Raw genomic sequence first — 27534 nt, 5'->3', positions numbered from 1 at the left:
TAAACCACTACCTCTTGTACTTTAACTTCTGGCCATCCAGTACATGATATAGATATGATGAACACTTTCCCACCTGATGAAACGAAGTCCACACAAATGTACAAATCGAATATTTTATATAGCAAAGGGTATATACAACGTTCACTTGATGACATTTATGATTTGAAATGCACTTGTATGGCAAATGAGTATTCGTAGGTAAATCAACATTGAATGTCCAATCTCTGGTTACGCAGGGAGTAAGTATACAACCCGGTTCTTTAGGGAACTATAGCGATGGTACTTAAATGATTATAGCTGGATACACTAAGGGGGGGGGGGGGGGTCCCGCTGGTTGTAAGACAGTAGGAGGGGGGGTTAGAAGAGCCGCTGGCGGTATCCCATCTGGCCGACGATTTCTTGGGAGAATTCAGAGTCCTGAACACGATGCCCACAGAACCTCGGTCCGCAGATGAATACAGCTGGACCCTCTGGTGGACGGTAGCTGCCGGTCCACAACGGAGAGACGTGAGGCGACCTCACTGGTGTAGAGCGCCGTCTCACCTGGACTCCTCTCCGGGGGGTAGTTCCAACACTCAGCAGTGTTGGCCGTTATCCATGGAATAATCAAAGCACCCAAAGCATGTAGATAATCCAAGCCGTGGAAGGCTCGCCGTCGTCCGGGTAAAGTAATCCAATGTACAGGTCCACTCGTCCTGGCCCGGAGCTCCTCGGATGCAAGCACCACAAGTGGTCTGCCCAGCCTGGTTAAGACTCCAGATAACGTCAGGAACGATGGGGGTGCTGCTCACTTTATAACTCTAACCGAACGATGCACCATACATAATAGACTATTATTAGCTTAATAGAAATACGTCCAACTCGACGGTATAGTGCCAAACTATGACAATTCAACTATTAATCCACACGATATCTCAATGCCTATTCTGAGGCCAAGTAGGCCTTACTGCACCACACGTGCGTCGTGGGTGAGGCTTCGCGTCTGTTACTAGGTTGGAGGGTAAAGAACTAATGGACTAAAAGAAAGTTCTACTTTACTTGCGCCATATATATATGCGCTGTGAACAAATAGTACCATTCGTATTTCGCCAGACGTATTCCTACGCGGAACCGGGCTTGCCACGACATGTTGGTCGGCACGATTGAACTTGAACCTAGGGGGTATGGCTGCTGGCGCCAGGTTCTCGTCCAATGGTAGAATGAAACTATTATGGGCTGTTTAGTAGACTAAAGGGATATTCAGTGCATATTGTACAAGGAATATACAGGGGATATCAAACGATATACAAATACTATTAAATATATATCCATAAATAAATATATATATTCGGTTTAATCTGATCCTTCACAACACACATGTTACGTCATGACAATAAAGACATTTGAATTGAAATTGACAGAGACAGAGACACACAGAGAGAGACAGAGACACAGAGAGAGAGACAGACAGACAGAGAGGCAGAGAGAGAGGGTGGGATACAGAGAGAGAGAGGGTGGGAGACACACAGAGAGAGACAGAGACACAGAGAGAGAGACAGACAGAGACACAGAGAGAGAGAGGGTGGGAGACACAGAGAGAGGGTGGGAGACACAGAGAGAGAGACAGACAGAGACACAGAGAGAGAGCGGAGAGAGACAGAGTGTGGGAGACAGAGAGAGAGGGGGGAGGGGAACAGAGAGAGATGGGAGGGGGGACAGAGATAGAGAGGGGGTGGAGGATAGAGAGAGAGGGGGGAGGGGGCAGAGAGAGAGGATGGGGGACAGAGAGAGGGGGGGATTGGGGCAGAGAGACAGAGTGAGAGAGAGAGAGTGGGTGAGGGACAGAGAGTAAGAGAGATAGGGGGGGGCAGAGAGACAGAGTAAGAGATAGAGAGGGGGGGGGGACAGAGAGTTCAGTGAGGAATCAAAAGGGATGAAAGTAATATATGACAATATGGTTTCAGGGCTGATAAGAAAGGGTAGTGGGGGGCATTTAGGTGTGTGGTGATGGTGTTTGTGTGTGTGTAGTGATGGTGTGTGTGTGGGTGGTACTTTGGCTTGCCAGAGCTAACTTGATTGCTGTGTCCAGCCAGGCTCCTACATAATCTAATATGGAAACAAAGCAATGGATTCAAGGCCCCCCCCCCCCCTTCTCTCTCTCTCTCTCTCTCTCTCTCTCTCACACACACACACACACACACACGCTCACTACCTCATTTCATTCTCTTCCCATCTCTATGTTAAGTGATGCAGTGAGCTCTCAATCACAGAGTGAATACCATAACCACTGGGATGGTAGACAGATTTGGAAGTGGGGAAGGATCTATACCCATATACTGGTATTGGATATAAGGTTCATAGACCAGGCCGATACACCAGGTGAATACAGTACCAGGCTAAAACAGGGTATTGGTCTCCAGTTCTAAACGCTGATACCAAGAGAGCCACGTGTAACATGTCAGAAATCACAGCGAAGCAACTAGATTTTCTGCATTTCTTGACACATAGAAGAAGCATGTCAGACCTGTTCAGTGGAGTAAATAGATTATATTTAAATGGTTCTTGTCCAATGACCTCAAACTAACAGCCCATGTCTAAGCTGTTCAGGGAACGTAACATATCAGAGAGGTACTTAATAGTGTGATGGCCTTCTTTAACTCAGAGAAGGTACTTATATGAAACAGTGGAATGGCCTTCTTTAACTCAGAGAAGGTACTTATATGAAACAGTGGGATGGCCTTCTTTAACTCAGAGAAGGTACTTATATGAAACAGTGGAATGGCCTTCTTTAACTCAGAAGGTAATTATATGAAACAGTGGGATGGCCTTCTTTAACTCAGAGAAGGTACTTATATGAAACAGTGGAATGGCCTTCTTTAACTCAGAAGGTAATTATATGAAATAGTGTTATGGCCTTCTTTAACTCAGAGAAGGGATGTGCATTTCATTTAGTTAATTTATAACGCTCTGCTTATGAAAATTCCCTATCTACACACGTGGTACCAGGTCACATGATTACTTAGTTACACCACATTACAAAAACTGAGCTTGGCAAAACAGGTTTTAGATATTATTCCCCGCACAAATGGAATGAAGTACAGAAAACGTTACAACAGTTAATTCCGTATACAACTATATTCCGGGCGACAATGGCTCAGGGGGTAGAGTGGTCGTCTGGTAATCGTAACAAAAAGGTTCCCGGTTAGATTCCGGCTCCTCCCGGCAGCGCGTCGAAGTGTCCCTGAGCGAGACACATAACCCCCAACTTCTCGCGATGAGCAGGTTGGCACCTTGCACTGCCTCGGGCCGTCGGTGTGTGAATGTGTGAGTGAATGGGTGAACATGAGGCATAAGTTGTAAAGCGCTTTGGATGAAAGCTCTATATAAATGCAGTCCATTTACCATGGACTCCAGGAGCAGCAGTGAAAGGGTGCCATGTGTGCTTCTCTATATTATGTGGAAGCGAAACAAACTGAGTGCAGAAAGTAACGGTGACCATCAGCTGATCTTTCTTCCCATGACCCAGGCAGGACCCTGTGGCCCGCTTGGTTCTCAAACCAAGGGAGGCCTTCAGGGGGTCCACAGCTAAATGGGGAATCTTTCTATTTCACTAATGATTTCTTGAACAGAACTATGAATGAAATAATGTATACAAATGGCTATTCTGAGTCTGTGGGGGGGGGGGGGGGGGTCCTTGACATGAATAAATTGGAGGACCATGTGCCCACTGCTCCGCTAGAGACAGATCCTTCACGCCACCATGATCACACACACACACACCTATCAATAAAACACTTTACAACAAGGCACTTTACCAATAGGCCAATGCGGAAATATGTCGCACCCAATATCATACGTATAACCCCAAAACTGTAAAGTCATAAACCAATTCATTTAGTGTGCAGGATATCCAGTCGATGTCATTCGAGGACACAGAGTCCTTGCGTTGTGCTAATTATAGCTCAGTTACAGTAAGTGATGTCGGTGGAAAGATTATAGAGCCTAAAGATTTATAGAGGGATGAGGTTAGTGAAATAGTTTGTGTTATATTGTACTAGTCAGTGTACTGCGTAGTCTTTTTGCTTATTTGTTTAGGAATTTGGTAAGGTTAAATGGAAAATGGCTGCATTTATATAGCGCTTTTATCCAAAGCGCTTTACAATTTGTTTCTCACATTTTACCCAGTCACTCACACATTCACACACTGATGGCAGAGGCGACCATGCAAGGTGCCAACCTGCACATCGGGAGCATTTAGGGGTTAAGTGTCTTGCTCAAGGACACTTCGCCACGCTGCCCGGGAGGAGCGGGAATCAAACCGGGACCCTCCGGATTACCAGACGACTGCTCTACCTCCTGAGCCACTGTCAACAAACCATTACAACCAAATATACCTAGTGAACTAAAGACCATGGCAATAATCTACTTAGGAAAACAAACTACACGATTGAGGCAAAATCCAGATTATAGGTGAAATTACTCTTTTTAAAGGTATAATCTGTGATGCCGTCAAACAGAAACCTAGTCTAGGCAAAAGAGCTGCTTGGTATTGTGTTTGTTTACCTTTTTGTTTTGGTCTGACATGTGGGTTGGTGTTTACTCACTTATCATACTGTGAATATCTCCAGACCTCTCTTGGCAGAGCCTGACAAAAACACATCAGACAAAAACAGACTGTAAACAAAGTGCAGTACCATGGTCATGGTCATGTTTTGCCTAGAGGTCGCCGTTTGACAATACGACAAACACCTTTAATAGGCTCGTTCACGGCCCAGCGAGAGGTTGGAGTGTGATTGATTGAAAACTTTATTAACAGATTGCAGAATGGGTACAATACAGTACGCGGCTCAATACTAACAACTGCTAAGAGGATGCAGACCAGAAAAATACTTTTGTATCGTTTAGGGTCCTCCATTTTCAATTCATCAAGACATTTATGACAATACAAGACATACAAATATAGTGTTTAAGAAAGAGATCATAAAAAAATATATACATCCGAAGGGGAATAAACTGTACATTGGAGGGGGATTTTGACATTTACCGGGGCCAGTTTCTAATCGCAGCCACCCGTAGGTGCTCTTTGAGAGCGGTTTTGAAGGAGGGTAGGGATTCACATTCGTTTACGGCTGTGGGTAGGGCGTTCCACATTATTGTGGCATAATTGTGAAACGTGTTTGGTCCCTTGATTGAGCTGAATCTGGGTTGAACATGATTTGTGGAGCTCCCTCTGGTGTTGTGGTCATGGACTTCACTGACCTGGGCCACAGTGGCTCAGGAGGTAGAGCAGTCGTCTGGCAATCCGGAGGTTCCCGGTTCGATTCCTGCTCCTCCCGGGCAGCGTGTCGATGTGTCCTTGAGCAAGACACTTAACCCCTAATTGCTCCCGATGAGCAGGTTGGCACCTTGCATGGTTGCCTCCGCCGTCGGTGTGTGAGTGTGTGAATTAATGGGTAAAATGTGAGTAACAAATTCTAAAGCGCTTTGGATAAAAGCGCTATATTGGAATTAAAAAAAAAAAAAAAGCAGCCACTTTGGGAAGTATTTCGTCATGTACATGGGTATCTTAGTGGTGTAGTGTATCTTGTAGACCAGGCCCATTGCAAGTTGCTGTACTCTGTCGTCTACTCTAAGCCATCCTAGGTTGTCAAAGTGGGCAGGGGTGAGGTGGGTTTTAGGGGTAAGGTCAAGCAGTAGTCTGACCAGTTTGTTTTGCGATGTTTGTAGCCTTGTTTTTAGGGCCTTTGAGGTGCTTGTCCTTAGTTCATATCTATACTTGCGTCATGATGCTACTTGATGAGACTAAAACATACGTCAGCGTGTGTCTACTGACCCAAGGAGTAGCCTGGAGATGATAGGAATGGAATGTTTACGAGGTCAGATTACTGGGTACATCCCATAAAAGGTGACTGAATCACTGAACAGAGTACAGAGCATTCAGAGCTACCTACAATGAATAAGAAAAACATTTGGAAGCTTGCGTAGGTCATACTAAATGGAACAGGACCAATATATTATATATATAAATATTTATACAAAAGTAAGCTAAAAACATACCTCTTCACCATAGGCTTTTAAGGCACACTGCCACTTTACACTCCACAGTGATTGTTGTATTGTAAATCAGTCGGTTTGGTTCTTTTATCAATCAATAGCTGTAAGTATTGCATTACTTTTACCTTTTCTTATCATCTGCTGTGAAGCACTTTGGGCTGCAATTCATATATGAAATGTGCTATTCAAATAGTATATATTATTATGACCTCCCCCCAAAGAAGGTGCATAGACCATTGCACCAAGTTATGTCTAATTAACTTGTGAAAACAAACGTCTATATTTTGACATCAAGCTGGAAGGATGACAATTTGGTGTGGTTTTGAATGGCTTCAACACTTTGAAATATCAAAAGGGCTAAACACTGCCACCTAGCGGCCGATGATGGTACATAGCCAACGCACCATGCACCCTCCCGAGTTACCAGCATTAACAAGTTTGAGTATAGAACATCGGCAGTGAGATTATTGATTTTATTTGTGCGTAAACATAAAACAAAAATCGTACACAAACATGTAAAACATTTAAAAAATAAGCTTAATAAAACTCTGAATATGTAAAAAATAAAATAAAAATAGGGACAGGACGATATGCTTACCTCATGCATGATATGATTCCATACACGATATGGGGTTCACGATTGGGTATGAAGACATTTGCGAAGGCGTTGACATTGTAACATTGCATAAAGATAATTTACTGCAAACTAAAGTATAAATACAGTTTCGGCTGTATAAGCTGTAATGGGCGACGGAGAGCTTGTAAAGGCGATAGGCACGTCATCTACTAGAATAGAAGTACTTCACTGTGACATCTACTGTGATTACAACAGGATAGTAAAATCTAGCTGAAATTGCGATACGTTTTTCTGCCCCAAAATAATTTTTTGTGTCACAATATATTGAATTTCAATATATTTTGCCCATCCCTAATAAATTAAATCATTGACTAGCGAACAAGTACATTTAACTGAAGATGAGTCAGATGAGTCATACTCAATTACATGCATTAGTCATATTTGCTTTAAAAAAAAAATAATAAACGTCATTGCTGCCGTGGAGCCGAGAGACGTCCCTCAGAGACTCCTACGTCTCCCAGGAAAGGTCGTCTTGTTTCAGGCTGTTTCGGAACTTCTGCGCCTCTTTGAGAAGCTGCAGGTTCTGGTTCTGACCCGCCCTGCTCTTCTTGCCCCGCCGCTTGGCCCTGACGGGGGGAGGGGCTCTGATCCCACCGTCGTCATCACGACATGCATGCTGCCTGGCAGCCTGGGCCTTCTGTGTGAGTCTGTGGACCTGAGAGAGGAGACAAGCAGGTGAGGAGAGGAGGACGAGCCCCCGTGTAGATTAACTAGAGCTACAATACATAGACCCCATGTAGATTAACTAGAGCTACAATACATAGACCCTGTGTAGATTAACTAGAGCTACAATACATAGACCCCATGTAGATTAACTAGAGCTACAATACATAGACCCCATGTAGATTAACTAGAGCTACAATACATAGACCCTATGTAGATTAACTAGAGCTACAATACATAGACCCCGTGTAGATTAACTAGAGCTACAATACATAGACCCTGTGTAGATTAACTAGAGCTACAATACATAGACCCTGTGTAGATTAACTAGAGCTACAATACATAGACCCCATGTAGATTAACTAGAGCTACAATACATAGACCCCATGTAGATTAACTAGAGCTACAATACATAGCCCCCATGTAGATTAACTAGAGCTACAATACATAGACCCCGTGTAGATTAACTAGAGCTACAATACATAGACCCCGTGTAGATTAACTAGAGCTACAATACATAGACCCTGTGTACATTAACTAGAGCTACAATACATAGACCCCGTGTAGATTAACTAGAGCTACAATACATAGACCCTGTGTAGATTAACTAGAGCTACAATACATAGACCCCATGTAGATTAACTAGAGTTACAATACATAGCCCCCATGTAGATTAACTAGAGCTACAATACATAGACCCCGTGTAGATTAACTAGAGCTACAATACATAGACCCCATGTAGATTAACTAGAGTTATACAACGGCATGCAAATTTCTCGATTCTGATTGGCTGAAACAGGCCATTTACACGTCTTTATTGGCAACAATCCACGGTCCTGGGCTCAGGACCCGCCCACAACCGAATCACATATCACTCCACCGGCTCACTCCGGGAGAATGTTGATAGCGCCAGAATGTTGATAGCGCCATAACGACTAAATATGAAGCGATTCTGTCAAGGGGAATGTGTTAGTCCTTTAAACAATGTTGGATGATGTAATTGATGGGTCTTGAGTCAATCTAGAACAAAAGAAAAATCGCGGATTGATTGATTGATTAATTGATTGATTTAAATTTCTACTTCCTTCCCACTGACTGCAGCGTTCACTCTCACCCTGTCCGACGCTGGCGTACCCACAAACACACACACACACGCGCACACACACACGCACACACACACGCACACACACACTCCTGTCTGCAACAGCGGGGGAGTCAGACTGAGAGAGAAGCAGCGCTGTTTTAAGTGAGCATGGTCTATTGAATTGATTGATTGGTTGATTGCTAATTTTATTACTGTACCCCTGGTTTCCAACTGGTTAAGTTTAGGCTAAAAGAAATAAATAAAAAAATAGGGCGAAGAAAACGTTTTTTTTCCTATAGGGCAAAGAAAACCTTTTAATTTGTTTTACCTACTTTATATAGAAGCATCTAAGAATGAAGTTCTATGGAAAGTAGGTCTGCATTCCCTTAACAATTGTGTGTATTGAGCCGTACTGTATTGTACCCATTCTGCATCTGGTAATAAAATTTTCAATCAATCATTCCAATAATACACAGTTGGATGTGTTAGTTGGTTGGATGCACTTCAAGCTGCTTCCACATGAGGCAACTTCTCTCAATCATTCCAATAATACACAGTTGGATGTGTTAGTTTGGTTGGATGCACTTCAAGCTGCTTCCACATGGAGGCAACTTGTCTTTTTTGTAGTTGTGGGAACTACTTTTTCTGGCGGATGGTTTTTTCAATAAATCTTCGATTAATGTGTGTTTATTGTATATAAATAAGGTTGGATGAATCTGGCAGTTGTATAAAAGCTTTACACCACTTGCAGTCGTGATTTGTGAACAATAAACCATGCCTAGGGGGGTCTAACGACCACCCCTAGGCATGGTTTATTGTTCACAAACCACTCCTGCGCGTGATGTAATGCTTAACTACAATACATAGACCACATGTAGATTAACTAGAGCTACAATACATAGACCCTGTGTACATTAACTAGAGCTACAATACATAGACCCCATGTAGATTAACTAGAGCTACAATACATAGACCCTGTGTACATTAACTAGAGCTACAATACATAGACCCTGTGTACATTAACTAGAGCTACAATACATAGACCCCGTGTAGATTAACTAGAGCTACAATACATAGACCCTGTGTAGATTAACTAGAGCTACAATACATAGACCCTACAATACATAGACCCTGTGTAGATTAACTAGAGCTACAATACATAGACCCTGTGTAGATTAACTAGAGCTACAATACATAGACCCTGTGTAGATTAACTAGAGCTACAATACATAGACCCCATGTAGATTAACTAGAGCTACAATACATAGACCCTGTGTAGATTAACTAGAGCTACAATACATAAACCCTACAATACATAGACCCTGTGTAGATTAACTAGACTCTACAATGCATAGACCCTGTGTAGATTAACTAGAGCTACAATACACAGACCCCATGTAGATTAACTAGAGCTACAATACATAGACCCCATGTAGATTAACTAGAGCTACAATACATAGACCCCATGTAGATTAACTAGAGCTACAATACATAGACCCCATGTAGATTAACTAGAGCTACAATACATAGACCCGTGTAGATTAACTAGAGCTACAATACATAGACCCTGTGTAGATTAACTAGAGCTACAATACATAGACCCCATGTAGATTAACTAGAGTTACAATACATAGCCCCCATGTAGATTAACTAGAGCTACAATACATAGACCCCGTGTAGATTAACTAGAGCTACAATACATAGACCCCATGTAGATTAACTAGAGTTATACAACGGCATGCAAATTTCTCGATTCTGATTGGCTGAAACAGGCCATTTACACGTCTTTATTGGCAACAATCCACGGTCCTGGGCTCAGGACCCGCCCACAACCGAATCACATATCACTCCACCGGCTCACTCCGGGAGAATGTTGATAGCGCCAGAATGTTGATAGCGCCATAACGACTAAATATGAAGCGATTCTGTCAAGGGGAATGTGTTAGTCCTTTAAACAATGTTGGATGATGTAATTGATGGGTCTTGAGTCAATCTAGAACAAAAGAAAAATCGCGGATTGATTGATTGATTAATTGATTGATTTAAATTTCTACTTCCTTCCCACTGACTGCAGCGTTCACTCTCACCCTGTCCGACGCTGGCGTACCCACAAACACACACACACACGCGCACACACACACGCACACACACACGCACACACACACTCCTGTCTGCAACAGCGGGGGAGTCAGACTGAGAGAGAAGCAGCGCTGTTTTAAGTGAGCATGGTCTATTGAATTGATTGATTGGTTGATTGCTAATTTTATTACTGTACCCCTGGTTTCCAACTGGTTAAGTTTAGGCTAAAAGAAATAAATAAAAAAATAGGGCGAAGAAAACGTTTTTTTTCCTATAGGGCAAAGAAAACCTTTTAATTTGTTTTACCTACTTTATATAGAAGCATCTAAGAATGAAGTTCTATGGAAAGTAGGTCTGCATTCCCTTAACAATTGTGTGTATTGAGCCGTACTGTATTGTACCCATTCTGCATCTGGTAATAAAATTTTCAATCAATCATTCCAATAATACACAGTTGGATGTGTTAGTTGGTTGGATGCACTTCAAGCTGCTTCCACATGAGGCAACTTCTCTCAATCATTCCAATAATACACAGTTGGATGTGTTAGTTTGGTTGGATGCACTTCAAGCTGCTTCCACATGGAGGCAACTTGTCTTTTTTGTAGTTGTGGGAACTACTTTTTCTGGCGGATGGTTTTTTCAATAAATCTTCGATTAATGTGTGTTTATTGTATATAAATAAGGTTGGATGAATCTGGCAGTTGTATAAAAGCTTTACACCACTTGCAGTCGTGATTTGTGAACAATAAACCATGCCTAGGGGGGTCTAACGACCACCCCTAGGCATGGTTTATTGTTCACAAACCACTCCTGCGCGTGATGTAATGCTTAACTACAATACATAGACCACATGTAGATTAACTAGAGCTACAATACATAGACCCTGTGTACATTAACTAGAGCTACAATACATAGACCCCATGTAGATTAACTAGAGCTACAATACATAGACCCTGTGTACATTAACTAGAGCTACAATACATAGACCCTGTGTACATTAACTAGAGCTACAATACATAGACCCCGTGTAGATTAACTAGAGCTACAATACATAGACCCTGTGTAGATTAACTAGAGCTACAATACATAGACCCTACAATACATAGACCCTGTGTAGATTAACTAGAGCTACAATACATAGACCCTGTGTAGATTAACTAGAGCTACAATACATAGACCCTGTGTAGATTAACTAGAGCTACAATACATAGACCCCATGTAGATTAACTAGAGCTACAATACATAGACCCTGTGTAGATTAACTAGAGCTACAATACATAAACCCTACAATACATAGACCCTGTGTAGATTAACTAGACTCTACAATGCATAGACCCTGTGTAGATTAACTAGAGCTACAATACACAGACCCCATGTAGATTAACTAGAGCTACAATACATAGACCCCATGTAGATTAACTAGAGCTACAATACATAGACCCCATGTAGATTAACTAGAGCTACAATACATAGACCCCATGTAGATTAACTAGAGCTACAATACATAGACCCGTGTAGATTAACTAGAGCTACAATACATAGACCCTGTGTAGATTAACTAGAGCTACAATACATAGACCCTGTGTAGATTAACTAGAGCTACAATACATAGACCCCATGTAGATTAACTAGAGCTACAATACATAGACCCTGTGTAGATGAACTAGAGCTACAATACATAGACATCATGTAGATTAACTAGAGCTACAATACATAGACCCCATGTAGATTAACTAGAGCTACAATACATAGACCCCATGTAGATTAACTAGAGCTACAATACATAGACCCCGTGTAGATTAACTAGAGCTACAATACATAGACCCCGTGTAGATTAACTAGAGCTACAGATAAAATACATAAAACCAGCTGACACAGATCAAGCTTAACGTGAAAATTAAACAAGCTCTAGCAAATTTTTTGCAAACATAAAATTAATTTTACATGCAGTGAGCTATGCGATGTCCATCAACCAGTCAGTTGTATCCTACGCCTGTATTGAATAGTTAGCCTACTGTCTGCTGTAGTACAGAATAGTTAGCCTACGGTGTGCTGTAGTACAGAATAGTTAGCCTACTGTCTGCTAGTACAGAATAGTTAGCCTACAGTGTGCTAGTACTGAATAGTTAGCCTACTGTCTGCTAGTACTGAATAGTTAGCCTACTGTGTGCTAGTACTGAATAGTTAACCTACTGTGTGCTAGTACTAAATAGTTAGCCTACTGTCTGCTAGTACTGAATAGTTAGCTTACGGTGTGCTGTAGTACAGAATAGTTAGCCTACTGTGTGCTGGTACAGAATAGTTAGCCTACTGTGTGCTAGTACTGAATAGTTAGCCTACTGTGTGCTAGTATAGAATAGTTAGCCTACTGTCTGCTAGTACTGAATAGTTAGCCTACTGTATGCTGTAGTACAGAATAGTTAGCCTACTGTGTGCTGGTACAGAATAGTTAGCCTACTGTGTGCTGGTACAGAATAGTTAGCCTACTGTGTGCTAGTACAGAATAGTTAGCCTACGGTGTGCTGGTGCTGGCGGAGCTTGGTGATCTGGGCTCCCTTCTCCTCCATGCTCTGGACCAGATCCTCCAGCTCTCTCTCCAGGTCCTCCCTGGGCTCCCGCTGCTCCGTGGCGTGTATCTGGAGAATCAACTCCTGGTGTTCACTGACAACACAAAACACACACACAACTGTGAGGATGGGAGTAGCTCCAGGGTTGTGTGCAGAACACCTATATATATATATATATATATATATATCTGCACTGATATCCACCTGTCACGCAAGCAACCTGTATTGCTTTCTTCGCAAGCGGTGACCGATCACTAATATCCTTGCCCAGTTTCTGGGCCACCTTCTCTGCGTGACCGGTGCAGAGCGGTCCGTGTCGATGTGCTCGACTAAACCCAGGGAACCTACGGCATCGACCCCATGTGCAAAGTACTAGAGCTGAACCCCAATGCTTTGGAGCTTCAGTAGCACCATGGTAACTGATGTCAAAATCACTAGATTCTATGCTTCCTTTTCCTTCTTTTTTTTTGGTTAATCCAAAAATCAGCATAAGAAATTATAACCCATAATTAACAATTATTAATACCAAAGCTTTGATTACTACTACTAGAACTGAAGCTTTGTAGCCCCGCACCCTTGGAACACAGCCCTACACATTCAGAAATAGCTGAATACTCACAAGCTCATTTGTCCCAGCTCGTCCTGCAGAGCCAAGAGCAGGTCAGACAGCGAGTCCACGGACCCAAACCCGGGCTCACAGGGAGGGCTGGAAGTGGCGGACAGGGCCCGGCGAAGGCTTTTCTTCGCCCCACAGCCAGACCTCTGCAAAGTGCGCGCCCTCTCAAGGAGCTGAGGCTGGTGGTGTTTCATCAAGTGGAGGACACTCTGCATGTTGGCGCGGACTGAATGGCTGGGGCTAGTCGACTTAATAAGAGAAAAGGGAGAGAAATTAAAAGGCTTCAGAACAAACAAAAAGGAGAGAAGAAAAGCCACATCAGCCATTCAAACACACATGGGTTTTTTATGCTGCATTCAAAATGATAAATCAGAGGTCAGAAATTCCAACTTCCTACTAGGAAATATCTAATAAAACAGCGAATCAACTCAAGAGTTCTTAGTCGGAAACTCGGGTATGATTTCTCAACCCCCAGTTCAAGCCATGGCGGCATTTAACATTATTTCAACATGGCCACTCGCATCGTATAAACGCTAATGTTGTTATTAGCCATTTTAAGAGTACATTTGTAAGTATATCAGCTATATGTCATTGTAAACTGTCTTTGTGAATTGTAGTTCATGCAAGACAAAATGTATGGGGGAAAAAAACTGCCAAAAAGTTTTAGCGTGAACATTCATGTTTTTCCGACTCAGTAGTTCAACTTCTAATACACGTAGGTCGGAGATGACACGTTTTCTACTGCCAACTCCCGAGTCCGACCATAAAAGAACGCAGCATTATAATTGCACGCTCACAGAATTAGTACAATTGTGTAGTAGTACAACAGTGGGCAGAGAGCAAAACTCGAGAACTACTAGGAATGTGTGATCACTAAGTGTGTCTGACTCTTACCACCTAAACTGCACGGACTACAACGTATATCATGCCAGTTAGGGTACCTTGTGTATACTGCACATACTACAAACGCTGTCTGTAAATGATCAGTATTGTATATTTGTATGTCATAAATGTCTGGATGTAACAGTACTGTATGTTGTGTGTATGTCATAAATGTTATGAATTGAAAATGGGGACCCTGATGTAAACAAGACGAAAGTCTTTCTCTGGTCTGCATCCCCTTAACAATTGTGTGTATTGAGCTGTACTGTACCCATTCTGCCATCTGTTAATAAAATGTTCAATCAATCAAACCTGTGTATACTGTATACTTACTCATAGAATCCCTAAGTGTTATTGCCCATATTTATTATAACGTATAATATATCTGATAGGGCATAAAGACCCTCATCTGCACCTTTGATTACACCGTTTACATGCTCATATTCAGTTAATTATATTGTTTACACTGCTTATTTCTATCTTTACTATAATTTTATTGCCTATAACTATGTCTTCTACTATTACCATGCCCATACCTGTACCTCCCCTACCCCCTCCTCCATGCTGCTATGACGCCTGAATTTCCCCCAAGGGCATCAAGGAAGGAATATCTTATCAACTTACCGTTCCAGCAACAAAGGGCATTGGTTTTTCCTTGGAGCAACTGGCTGCTGGTCTAGTTGTACTGGGTTTCTGAGGCGGAAGGAAGCAGTTATCATTATTACATCATAGCATGATAATCTCTCTCGTCAACTGAATAAGTGAGATGGTTGTGGTCTTAAACAGTGAAGTACCCTGGGACCCGTCTTGGGTTTCCTCTGTGGCTTGACCTCCTCAGTAGCTGCCGGGGAATTCAGTCGAAAGTTGACGTGCCGCTCCTTCTGTAGCTGTGAACGGAGTTCAGAGAGTCCAATGTATATTTATGTGCAGTTACGGTGAGTTCAGCGAGTCTAATGTATATATTTATGAGTTCAGCCGGTCCTCGTCAAGTAGTAAAGCTGGAGGTCTCCCAGTTTACCACCACAAAGTTTAACTCAAAGAGCCGACCAAGACATAAATACGTGGTAAACCCAGGCTAGTTCCATGCCACCAGAGACACATCACTGACCTTTAACCTTTTGTAATGTTAAAAAATCCACAAAAACCCAATACTTTACTATAGTATCATGAGACATGAGGGATATGTAACGGACATACTGGGATTGCTAAATGTTTATCAAACCACCTGCATCAAGAAAGAAAAGACATATGGCTGAATCTGCTGCCTATTTGTCCTAACCAGTTAACGGCCAAATGCTATCACCTTGTGAATACGACTTAGTCATGTGATACATGTCTTGACTTTTACGAGGACAGACTGAACGCACAATCAGACTGACCTCCTCTGCTTTTTCCTGGACAAGCTTCCGCTCATGCTCTTCTTCCAGTAGCTTCCGCTCCAGAACTGCGATCTTCATCTGAGGGGGAACAAAACGAAATATGTGATCCTCACGTTTTGAAATGCAGAACATTATTTACCAAAAGTTATGATGGCTAGCTGGCTAGTGTTAGGATACCGCTGCCAGAGTCTGGGTTTTGTTCAGTTTGAGACACTCCTCCTCCAGTTTCTCCAGCTTCTCCCGCTGGGTTGGGGCATCAGAACTGGACAGGAGCCTCTGCCTGTGAAGAACAGCCTGCCACGGGGAGGCAAAGAAAGAAAGTAGGTCATAAAACCCAAGAAGACTGCTTACAATCTACAAGAAACAAAACTACCTCTGTACAACCTATGCAGTGTGTTACACAATACTCGCCTCTAGGCAACCTTTTTAAACAAACTATTAAAAAACATTGGCATCTTCTCAGTTCTGATCCAACATTGGATAAATCTTTTCAGATCCCCCCTAGATTAGTCTACAGGAGAGCACATAACATCAGGACGTGAACTGTGGACGTGAACGTGTGGCACACTTCATAGGTTTCGTTTTTTGCATTCTTTTTAACGGTACCGAAATGTGGCACCGGCAGATCTCACGTGAATCGGTACTCTGTAGTACCGACGTGATTCGGTTGGTAGTTGGTACCCTTAAAAGTACCGAATTCGGTACCCATCCCTACAAGGCACACGTCTCCAGTGAGGTTAACGTTAGGGTTACAGAAAGAAAAGAAAACAACAGGCTACCTGTTTTTCTGTGAGAGCACGTTTGTCCTTCTCAGCCTTTTGCACCATCTTCCTCATGAAGTCCAGCTGCTTCTCGAGGACCTGACAGCGAGCCTCTGCAGACTGCAGCTGTGACACCAACCCTACCCGATCAAACACAAGAGAGAATAATGTGTTATTATTAACCCTTTCACTACCACACTAACAAATTGTTAAGCCTTTCACTGCGACAATACAGAAGGTTTATTTTTTTTTTTATTATCTTTTTCCCCCTCCTTTTTCCGATTTTTCTCCCATCCCACGGTTAGTCGTTATGCCAATTCCCAACCCCCTTCCTGGTTGTTGCGCACTTTCCCCTACTGTTGGTCCGAGAGGCCGGAGACTGTCACATGCTTTCCTCCGACGCATGTGCAGCCAGCCGGCAGCCAGCCTGGCCGCGCAGATTCTCACTGGGAGAGTGTAACGTGTGGGAGGCCGCACTACCTCTCACCAGATCCTATCTTCGCTGAGCAGGCGCCCCAACCAAACTGTAGGGGTCGCTGTCCACAACGCCCAGGACCCACCCACGGCTCCCCTCCCCCTAACTCAGCCAAACGAGTTAGTATAGCGATCAGCCCGAGCCAAGGCAATGCTGACTCTCCGGGAGTCGAGACCGCAGCCTCTTGCATTGGTGACGAGCACAATCTCCGCTACGCCACCTGACCGCTAACAATACAGAAGGTTAACCGTTTGGTAGTGAAAGGTTAACCTTCTGTAGTGTGGTAGTGAAAGGGTTAAATGCTTTCTATAATGTGCGAGACGGAGCTATCTCATTTCAAACGCAGAATTTGTTATTTGAAATATTTAGACACGGTATTGGGAGCTGCTGGAGCTTGAAGAAGCTCAGTAGTCTCTTACTAAGCACCCTCTGTCAGTGTCATGTACCCGTCTTGCTGGAATTGTCAGTATCGCCGAGGTTGACTGGTGGCTGGCTATGCCCAGCGACAGGGGTGTTGTCACGCTCAAAGTCATGAGGAGCCTGGGAGAACTGCTCGACATTCCTCTCTGCTTGCTTCCTTTCCAAGTCCAGTCGCTGCAACTTCTCCTGGAGGCCCTTCAGTGCATCAATGACGGCTGTAAGTGAGTGGACCAATGAGAGAAACACTAGACCTCCTTACTGTAATAACCTAACGATTAGGTTTAAAATTAGATTTGGTTAGGGCAGCTCTTGAAGGAGAAGAATGGCAGGGGGCTTAACATAAGCGCTCATACCTTTGCGGTCAACATCGACAGTAGTCCGAGACGCACGTGGATTGCCTTTCATGGTGGAAGGGAGGCCAGGGGCCCCCTTTTCCTTAGGTGGGGAAAATAACCGGGCGGCTGGTAGTAGCTCCCAATGTTTTTTTCACATGGTAAATACACAGGTCACAACATGAGGCTTGTTTGAGATTACTTTCGGCTCGCCTCGAAAACAAGCGAGAGTAGACGATTGCAGCCTGGGGAGGAGTCAGAAAGTCGAACATTTCACTCTGACAAAAGCCTGCTCGCCTAGTCTCGCATTAATTATAATTTCAAGAACGCACTGATAATGTTTGGCCAGCTAATTATCCTTTGGATTTTATGTGGCGGGTATAATGAGAACAGGTAGAAATACAATAACACTCACTCATTCACACAAATTGATGTGAATCAAGTCTTCATTTATTATTATCATCATCTGGAGTCGCAAATAGCTGTAGCGCGCGTGTGTATGTGTGTGAAGGATACAGTATCAGCTGCTGCATCGTTAATGAACTATAGATTTATATGGAATTCGTTAATCTATTCCATCTATTTCACTATATCGCGCGATTGGGTTAACTGTGAGCCAGACGGCTTAGAGAAGTACTGTACATACGAGCGGTAATGCTCAGATTGCTCATTGAGTCATGACTATAAATGCAAAACGTAATTGTCGTATTTATTATCATTATAATTATTTAATTCCGATGATAGAAACAGTCCGTCTGTAGAATCGACTTGAAGCAATCACCAACTATTTGTTCAGGGGGGTTGATAATGTTGTTATTTTGATATAACCTCCATTGCAGAGATGGTTATTAAGACAGCATTTATGAGGAATGTGTAAAGCGTGAATGTCAGTACTCTGATACAAATAATTTGGTGTCTGTCTGACAGTTCATGAAGTTTATCTTGGAATAATGATGGATAAGATAACGTTATTTGAAGAAGCTCTTGGTACCCAAACTCCTGTATCCAATCATAATAATAAATCTATCCGATAGATGTCTCATAACTTCCTTGTGGGTGGCGACAACTTTTTTGAGCCAATGGGCGCTTTGCGCAGACGATGATAGCAAGTCGTTTCCCATCATGCATTTGCGTCGAGCAGTCAGATTTCCAGAGCAAGTCGGACAACATTCTAACCGTCATGCAACGCGCTTGGCAAGGTGGCAGGCCTCACCAATCTCGAACAAGCCTATGTTTACAGGAACGTTTTGGAGTTGTATTTGGCGTGTTGGGAACTAGGCTACACTGGCACACCTACTTCCAGTGAATGACGCTAAGCGGCTGTTCCCTAAGCCTAATGCATGCACAGAGAAGAAAGGGGTATGTATCTGCTTGTCTAACTCCAGGGTAGATGGCAAATAAGCTAATTTCCCAAAAAGTTGGCGTGTTCCTTTAACCGTCTCTGTAGTGTGGTAGTGAAAGTTTAACCTTCTGTAGTGTGGTAGTGAAAGGGTTAAATGCAGTATGCATACCTGTCCTATACAGCTTGTCTGATTTCTATAATGTGTGAGATGGAGCTATCTCATTTCAAACGCAGAATTTGTTATTTGAAATATTTAGACACGGTATTGGGAGCTGCTGGAGCTTGAAGAAGCTCAGTAGTCTCTTACTAAGCACCCTCTGCCATGTACCCGTCTTGCTGGAATTGTCAGCATCGCCGAAGTTGACTGGTGGCTGGCTATGCCCAGCGATAGGGGTGTTGTCACGCTCAAAGTCATGAGCAGCCTGGGAGAACTGCTTGACATTCCTCTCTGCTTGCTTCCTTTCCAACTCCAGGCGCCGCATCTTCTCCTGGAGGCTCTTCAGTGCATCAATGACAGCTGTAAGTGAGTGGACCAATGAGAGAAACATTAGACCTCCTTACTGTAATAACGATTAAAATTTGATTTGGTTAGGGAAGCTCTTGAAGGAGAAGAATGACAGGGGGCTTAACATAAGCGCTCATACCTATATAATCATACCCAGGGGTGCAGTCGTAATATCAGAAGTGCCTGTACTCTGTTTAAATGACGCCACATGGTGGTGTAGTGGGCAAGGCGCTCACCACCAATGCAGGATACGCTGGGTTCGAGCCCAGCTCTCCGCATTGCTATCAGCTTGGCTGGTCGTTCATACTAACACAATTGGCAGTGTTAGGGGTGGGAAAGCTGATGGGTGGGGATCGGACATTGTGGACAGCGACTCCTACAGGTCGGTTGGTGCGCCTGCGCAGCAGAATCAGGAAGCGACGAGGGCGGCGTGTCCCTCCCACGCAGACCCCCACCGCTGAGAGATTGCGCTGTGCAGGTGAAAAGATGCGACGGCTGCTTCCTCGAGTACCGGAGGGGACACGTGATGTAAGGCTTCGTCCACATTGCAGCCGGCTTGTGGGAGGCATGGCCTAACAGCGTTCGAGACAGGGGAGGGTAGAATTGGACGATACGAAATTGGGATGGGAGAAAAATAGAAAATGGGAGAAAAAAGTAGATCAAAAAAAATATTATGACGCCACGTGTACGCTCGCTCCCGCACGTGTGCATGCGTGTGCACGCGCGCATACATGTTCCCTCGCGTGTGCACAGAACAGATGATTATTATGCACAAATAGTAGGAAACATGGGGTGGCTACGTGGCGCAGTGGGCAAGGCGCTCGCAACGAATGCTGGAGACTAGGCTCGAACAGGATGCCTCCTGTTCGAGCCCCGCTCTCCACATTGCTTTCAGTTTAGCTGGTCGTCCACAGTAATACACATTGGCCGTATTACGGGGAGGGAAACTGAAGGGTGGGGATCGGGCGTTGTGGACAGCGACTCCTACAGGTCGGTTGGTGCGCCTGCACAGTAGAATCAAGAAGCAACGGGGGCGGGGCCCCTCCAAAGCCCAGACCCCCGACGCTGAAAGATTGAGCCGCGCAGGTGAAAAGATGCGACGGCTGTTACCTCGAGTATCGGAGGGGACTCGTGCTATGTATGACTTAGTCCACATTGCAGCCGGCTTGTGGGAGGCAAGAAACAACGTTCAAAGACAGGGGAGGGTTGAATTGGACGATATGAAAATTGGGATGGGAGAAAAATAGAAAATGGGAGACAAAGTGGATCAAAAAAAAAATAGTAGGAAACATGTTTGTATAGGAAATTACTAGTTTTAGTATTTGTAAATATTGCCTTGAAATAGAGAAGCTGAAAAAGGTAGCAGGATGTAGCCTTCAATATATAAAGAAATTATTATTATTATTAAAACAAACAATGTTTTAAATGTAATTGTAGATAAAATATTGTAGTTACAATTTCTTTAATTGAATTAACTTAAACTAGAAAAGTAAATACAAACTAAATTAACAATGTAACTTACAGTTGAGTTTACAGAAGGACAGTTTCCTTCTGAAGCACAAGAAATGTCTCATCCTTCCAGTCGGGACCATTTGTCACATAGTGAGAGCTCCACAGCTCAAGCAAACCCCCACCACTTGGTACAGGGCTTGTATTTTGGTTTTGCACTTCTCGTTCTTTGTTATGCTATTGCTATGTTATTGTTATGCAAAGACTAGGCGATAGCGGTACTTGGCGCACGGACGACGAGTCGAGTGAAAGTTGTGAACGCATTTTTGTGTGCGCGCGCGTGCACATCCATGCGCGTACTTCTGCTCAGAAAAGTGCTGGGACGGCGTGGTACCGCGTGGCATGACCACTGCACCCCTGTATATATTTTCTCCCACCCACCCACCCAACCCCTCCTAATGTAGTCTCCTCCCCATCATATGTATATATTTTCTGTTAGGATCTCTGGGTAACAGTACTGTATATGCATATCGTATATGTCACAAATGTAACAGTACTATATACCTGTAATGTATGTCATGATGTCATGTATGTTGTGTATGTCATAAATGTCACTATGAATTGAAAATGGGGGACCCTGATCATGTAAACAAGACACGTCTTTCTCTGGTCTGCATCCCCTTAACAATTGTGTGTATTGAGCTGTACTGTATTGTACCCATTCTGCAATCTGTTAAATAAAGTTCTCATTCATTCATTCACTCACACACCTTTGCTGTCGACAGTCGGAGACGCTACACGTGGATTGCCTTTCATCGTGGAAGGGAGGCCAGGGGCCCCATGTTCATCAGGTGGGGCAAGTAACCTATCGGGCGGCTGGTAGTAGCTCCCAATGTAACTGTTCTTTGAGGGCGAGTCAAGAATCTGAAAGAAGTAGGGAGAGGCAACTGTTTGAGAAACCTGTTCTTAATCTGACGTTAACCTTACAGGGCTGTACAGCCCCCCCCCCCCCACCCACCCACCCAACCTCCCCCAATGTACAGTTTTTACGTCAAATGTATATACTCTTTTCTGGACTCTTTTTGTATCACAAACAGTACTGTATTTGCAAATCTGGTATGTCATAAATGTATAGATGTAGCAGTACTGTATATCTGTATGTCATATATGTCCTGATGAATCGAAAATGGGGGACCCTGATGTAAACAAGACGAAAGTATTTCTCTGGTCTGCATCCCCTTAACAATTGTGTGTATTGAGCTGTACTGTATATTGTACCCATTCTGCAATCTGTTAATAAAGTTTTCAATCAATCAATCAATCAATCAAAACGCTAGGTGCGTTCTGGATATTGAAAAGTAGTATGCAGTTTTCAAAACAAGCACACAACCACTATCTGTGTTGTCGTGTATGTCATATGATGAATTGAAAATGGGGGACCCTGATGTAAACAAGACGAAATTCTTTCTCTGGTCTAGTGTGTATTGAGCTGTACTGTACTGTACCCATTCTGCAATCTGTTGATAACGTTTTCAATCAATCAATCAATCAATCAATCACGCTGTGCCTAAACATGCACAGATAGTCCATCAAATGTTCGGTTAGGTTTAGGATTCGCTAGCAAAACGACGTAGCCGAGTTAGTTAACCAAATACTTTGTGTGAATAGTGTGAATTTAATAACAAAATCCTCAAGTGGTTGTTTTTGAGTGTGACGTGTAACCGTTAGTAACGCTGGAGGTGAAATGTCAAGCGAGAAAAACAACTAACGTCAGATAACGTTGGTTTAACGTTGGTTAAAATCAGCTGAGGTGACGTTAGTTAGTTTAGCTGCTAAGACGCTTCTAAGTTAGTTACGCTAACCTACGTGAAATCGTACCTGGTTGTTGAAATACGTGTCCATGGCATGAACTAGCACAGTTACACAGTATTTTGAGACTCAAATGTGACATCTAACGTTGGTGGCTGGACGCATAGATATATATAGAACGCTCCGTCGCTGAGTGTTGACGTTTTAAATCTCCCTCCTTCTGTTTTTCCTTACCGCTCTCTCTGGTTCCGCCTGGCGCATGCGCACTGTCTCCTCTACCAGTATGAATGAATGAATGAATGATGAATGAATGAATGAATGAATGAATGAATGAATGAATGAATGAAAACTTTATTTAACAGATTGCAGAATGGGTACAATACAGTACGGCTCAATACATACAATTGTTAAGGGGATGCAGACCTGAGAAAGACGTTTGTCTTGTTTCCATCAGGGTCCCCCATTTTCAATTCATATAGACATTTATGACATACACAACATACATGACATTTATGGCATAGGGACATATAGGTATTTAGTACTGATACATTTGTGACATAAACGGTATTCAAATATACAGTACTGTTACCCCTAGATCCTGACAGAGTATATACATATGAATGGGGAGGGGACTGTACATTAGGAGGGGGTGGGTGGGTGGGAGAGAAATATACATACGGTGGGGAGGGAATATATACATGCGGTGGGGAGGAGACTGTCTATTAGGAGGTGGTGGGGGTTTTGGGCATTTACGGTGGCCAGTTTCGAATTGCAGCCTCCCGTAGGTGCTCTTTAAGAGCGGTTTTGAATGTGGGCAGGGATTCACATTCCTTTACAGCTTTGGGTAGGGCGTTCCACATTGTTGTGGCATAATTGCGAAACGTGTTTAGTCCCTTGTTTGAGCCGAATCTGGGTTTAACATGATTTGTTGAGCTTCCTCTGGTGTAGTGGTTGTGGTATTCACTGACCTATGGGAAGTATTTTGACATGTACATGGGCACCCCGGTCGTATAGTGTATCTTGTAGACCAGGCCCATTGCAAGTTGCTGTACTCTGTCGTCTACTCTAAGCCATCCTACGTTGTCAAAGTGGGCAGGGGTGAGGTGGGTTCTGGGGTTCAGGTCAAGTAGTAGTCTGACCAGTTTGTTTTGTGATGTTTGTAATTTTGTTTTAAGCGCCTTTGAGGTGCTTTGGTACCATGAGGTGCATGCATAGTCATAGTACCCTTGAATGAGTGTTCCTGCCAGAGTCTTCAGGGTATTCTTGTTTACCAGAGAGGAGATCCGGTACAAGAATCTAGTTCGTTGGTTGACTTTTTTTATTACATTGGATGCCATTTTGTCACAGGAAAGATTTGCCTCTAGGATGGAACCCAGGTAGGTAATTTCGTCTTTCCTTGTGACAATATTGTCACCCACTGCAACTGAGAAGCCGTCGGTCTTGCTGAGTTTGTTATTTGAACCGAAGAGAATGGACTCTGTTTTGCCCATGTGTAATGATAGTTTGTTATCAGCGAGCCATATGCAGATTTGGCCTAGTTCCGAGCTGAGGGTTTTTTCAAACAATATGCCAGTATACCCGATTGATTGATTGTTTGATTGAAAACTTTATTAACAGATTGCAGAATGGGTACAATACAGTACGGCTCAATACACACAATTGTTAAGGGGATGCAGACCAGAGAAAGACTTTCGTCTTGTTTACATCAGGGTCCCCCACTCCCCCATTTTCAATTCATAATGACATTTATGACATACACAACATACTGATATACAGATATATATCATGACATTTATGACCTACAGATATACAGTACTGTTACATTTGTGACATACAAGATATGCAAATATACAGTACTGTTGAACAGAGATCCTAACAGAAAATATATACGAGGGGGAGGAAACTGTACATTAGGAGGGGGTGGGTTGGTGGGAGGGGGGGTTTGGACATTTACGGGGGCCAGTTTTGAATTGCAGCCTCCGGTAGGTGCTCTTTGAGAGCGGTTTTGAAGGTGGGTAGGGATTCACATTTTTTTTTGCTATATGTGTTTAGTCCCTTGTTTGAGCAGAATCTGGGTTGAACATGATTTGTGGAACTCCCTCTGGTGTTGTGGTCGTGGTATTCACTGACCTTTGGGAAGTACCTCGACATGTACATGGGTACCTAAGTGGTGTAGTGTATCTTGCAGACCAGGCGCATTGCAAGTTGCTGTACTCTGTCGTCTACTCTAAGCCATCCTAGGTTGTCAAAATGGGCAGGGGTGAGGTGGGTTTTAGGAGTCACGCAGTAGTCTGACTGGAAGTGAAATGAAAATAATACAATCTGACTTCATTTTGATAATGAAACGTATAATATTTTATCAATGGAATATATTATTTAGGACAGCGGCTCCCAAAGTGGAGTCCAGAGGCTAGACCCCGGAGTCATTGAGGGGGGGCCCATGAGGAATAGGCCTATACTTTCACTATTATTTCACTGACAAGAGTAATAGCCTAGCATTCAATAATGCTGATTCATTAGTTCTCTGATAATGTCCCCAGCCCTGGTACAACCATCACTTATGCTGATGTGTCAAAATTCACAATATCAGATACATGTAATCGGTCACAATGCATCAAGATACTGTATCTGCAATGTAGGAGTTGCAGCTTTAGTTTTGTCAATACTAAAATAGCCTATTTTATTAAAACCTGGATACATATAAATATAGCATATATATTTTTTGTTAATAATCATATACAGATTTCTATAAATTTTTGTTTGTGTATATAATTTACATGAATAAGATGTAGACTAACAGGTATGGGTGTAATTCCCTGCAGGAATGATACTAGTGCCCTTGGGATGTACAACACTCATGCAGCATAATTACATAATTAATAAATCATTATATAAATATTGGGTGACGTCAAAAGATGTACCATGCCAGGTACATGATCCAATTTACAGACTGTAATCAATCTTCATTAATGCCAAGCTACGATTTTCAAAGTCATGTCACAATCAAATCCCTTTCCATTCAGATTTGTTGTTGAGTTATTATCCAACAAAACAGTGATGGAGAAAGAGCCCAAATACTATGATTGAATAGTACAAAGTTAACATTCTACTCATGTAAAAGTACTTGATATTAAATGCACTCGAGTACCAAAAGTAAAAGCACTTATTCAACAGTATGTCGTCATATTTCAAGAAAGAAGCATTCCAACTTTGGTTGGATCCAAGTTAGAAAGTACATTTATGTGAATCGATTACATGTTTTTACATGTTAATAGTAGCCTAACCATGTACTGGCCTGTTTTATAGATTAATCTAGTGGAGTAAAGTAGGATATTTGCTTTGAAATGTAGTGGAGTAAAAGTATAAGTCCACAGTGAAGAAAAGCTAGGCCTTCAAATTCCTCAAAATTGTACTTAAGTACAGGAGTAAAAGTACGTTTACAGCTACTGTAACAAGATACAGTCACCTTTTTGTAATCTGATTCTCAATCTCAATAATGTTACATGGGGTAACATTTTTTTCTAGGCCTGCATATCTGACACACTAATGAAATCTCCAATATTTTCATTACATCAAACAATATGTCATGTTGAATGATAGTCTCTCTCTCCCTGTCTCTCTCTCTCTCTCTCTCTCTCTCTCTCTCTCTCTCTCTCTCTCTCTCCAATTTCTGATCAACAAGAGAAGGGGGCAATCTGGGCGATGCTTGCGAAAAGCACGACGGGAGATGTAGTTTTGAAGCACTTGCTACCACATACAATCGATGTGAAGATATTTTTCGAGAGAATCAAATTCCCATGAATCCCTCCCTTGAGCATTGAAACGCCCACAAAGCACCCATTGGCCAACATTCATAAAGAGCCCGCCTAGACTGCCCTCTTATCCGGTCATTGGACAGATCTCACGCCAATCAAACATTTACCCCAAATGGTTACCTCCTATCACTTCTACCCTGGGATTGGTGGTCAGTGGCAGACAGTGCACAGACAAGACGTCCCGCAGCTGAAGACCTGCATCAAAAGAATGTGAATAAAGTGAGTATTTAACAATGACAGTCTGTGCTTTATGGTTGTAGTGAAAGTTTTGCTTTTGGGAATGTTGTTGCTCGTAGAACCGCTGCAGTATCTCACCGATGTCTTTGTCAGCAGCAGCGTGAAAGCTTGAGACGAGAGAGAGAGAGAGAGAGAGAGAGAGAGAGAGAGAGAGAGAGAGAGAGAGAGAGAGAGAGAGAGAGAGAGAGAGAGAGAGAGAGAGAGAGAGAGAGAGAGAGAGAGAGAGAGAGAGAGAGAGAGAGAGAGAGAGAGAGAGAGAGAGAGAGAGAGGAGAGAGAGAGAGAGAGAGAGAGAGAGAGAGAGAGAGAGAGAGAGAGAGAGAGAGAGAGAGAGAGAGAGAGAGAGAGAGAGAGAGATTGAATGACCATTTGGTCGACCAACTGCAGGAGCAAAGCTACTTGTTTGCATTTGCTAAAAAAAAAAACATGATAAATCAGCTTTCAAATAAT

The 27534-nt window shown here is 43.0% G+C and overlaps 1 protein-coding gene across 3 annotated transcripts; it reads right to left on the bottom strand.

Annotated features, from left to right (window-relative positions):
• Positions 1-6546: 6546 nt before the first annotated feature.
• On the bottom strand, positions 6547-23249 carry cep57l1 (centrosomal protein 57, like 1). Of its 3 annotated transcripts, XM_084314606.1 has the most exons (12): positions 23103-23249; positions 21995-22148; positions 19599-19787; positions 17623-17811; positions 16720-16841; positions 16118-16234; positions 15941-16018; positions 15356-15448; positions 15186-15254; positions 13683-13927; positions 13013-13157; positions 6547-7325 (listed from the first exon to the last, which is right to left on the bottom strand). In XM_084314606.1, exons 1-12 carry the CDS (start codon positions 23124-23126, stop codon positions 7119-7121), a joined length of 1632 nt encoding a protein of 543 aa, XP_084170732.1. In that variant the 5' UTR covers positions 23127-23249; the 3' UTR covers positions 6547-7118. The 3 variants fall into 3 exon arrangements, with proteins under 3 accessions (XP_084170732.1, XP_084170733.1, XP_084170734.1); XM_084314607.1 differs by lacking the exon at positions 17623-17811; XM_084314608.1 differs by lacking the exons at positions 19599-19787; positions 21995-22148; positions 23103-23249 and adding an exon at positions 17950-18181.
• Positions 23250-27534: the final 4285 nt, after the last annotated feature.

The sequence above is a fragment of the Notolepis coatsorum genome (assembly GCF_963971535.1).
Source record: "Notolepis coatsorum genome assembly, chromosome: 5".
Classification (NCBI taxonomy): Eukaryota; Metazoa; Chordata; class Actinopteri; order Aulopiformes; family Paralepididae; genus Notolepis; species Notolepis coatsorum.
The sequence above is the reverse complement of the archived record's forward strand: the minus strand, read 5'-3'. Positions and strand labels throughout refer to the sequence as shown.

Excerpts from the sequence above, each read along its gene's own strand:
- cep57l1 (XM_084314606.1), bottom strand. The coding sequence starts at position 23,126 with ATGGACACGTATTTCAACAACCAG. Across the intron at positions 17,812-19,598 it reads TGACAATTCCAGCAAGACGG|CCGTCATTGATGCACTGAAG; the intron begins GTACATGGCAGA and ends ACTCACTTACAG. Across the intron at positions 16,019-16,117 it reads AAACCCAGACTCTGGCAGCG|ATGAAGATCGCAGTTCTGGA; the intron begins GTATCCTAACAC and ends GTTCCCCCTCAG.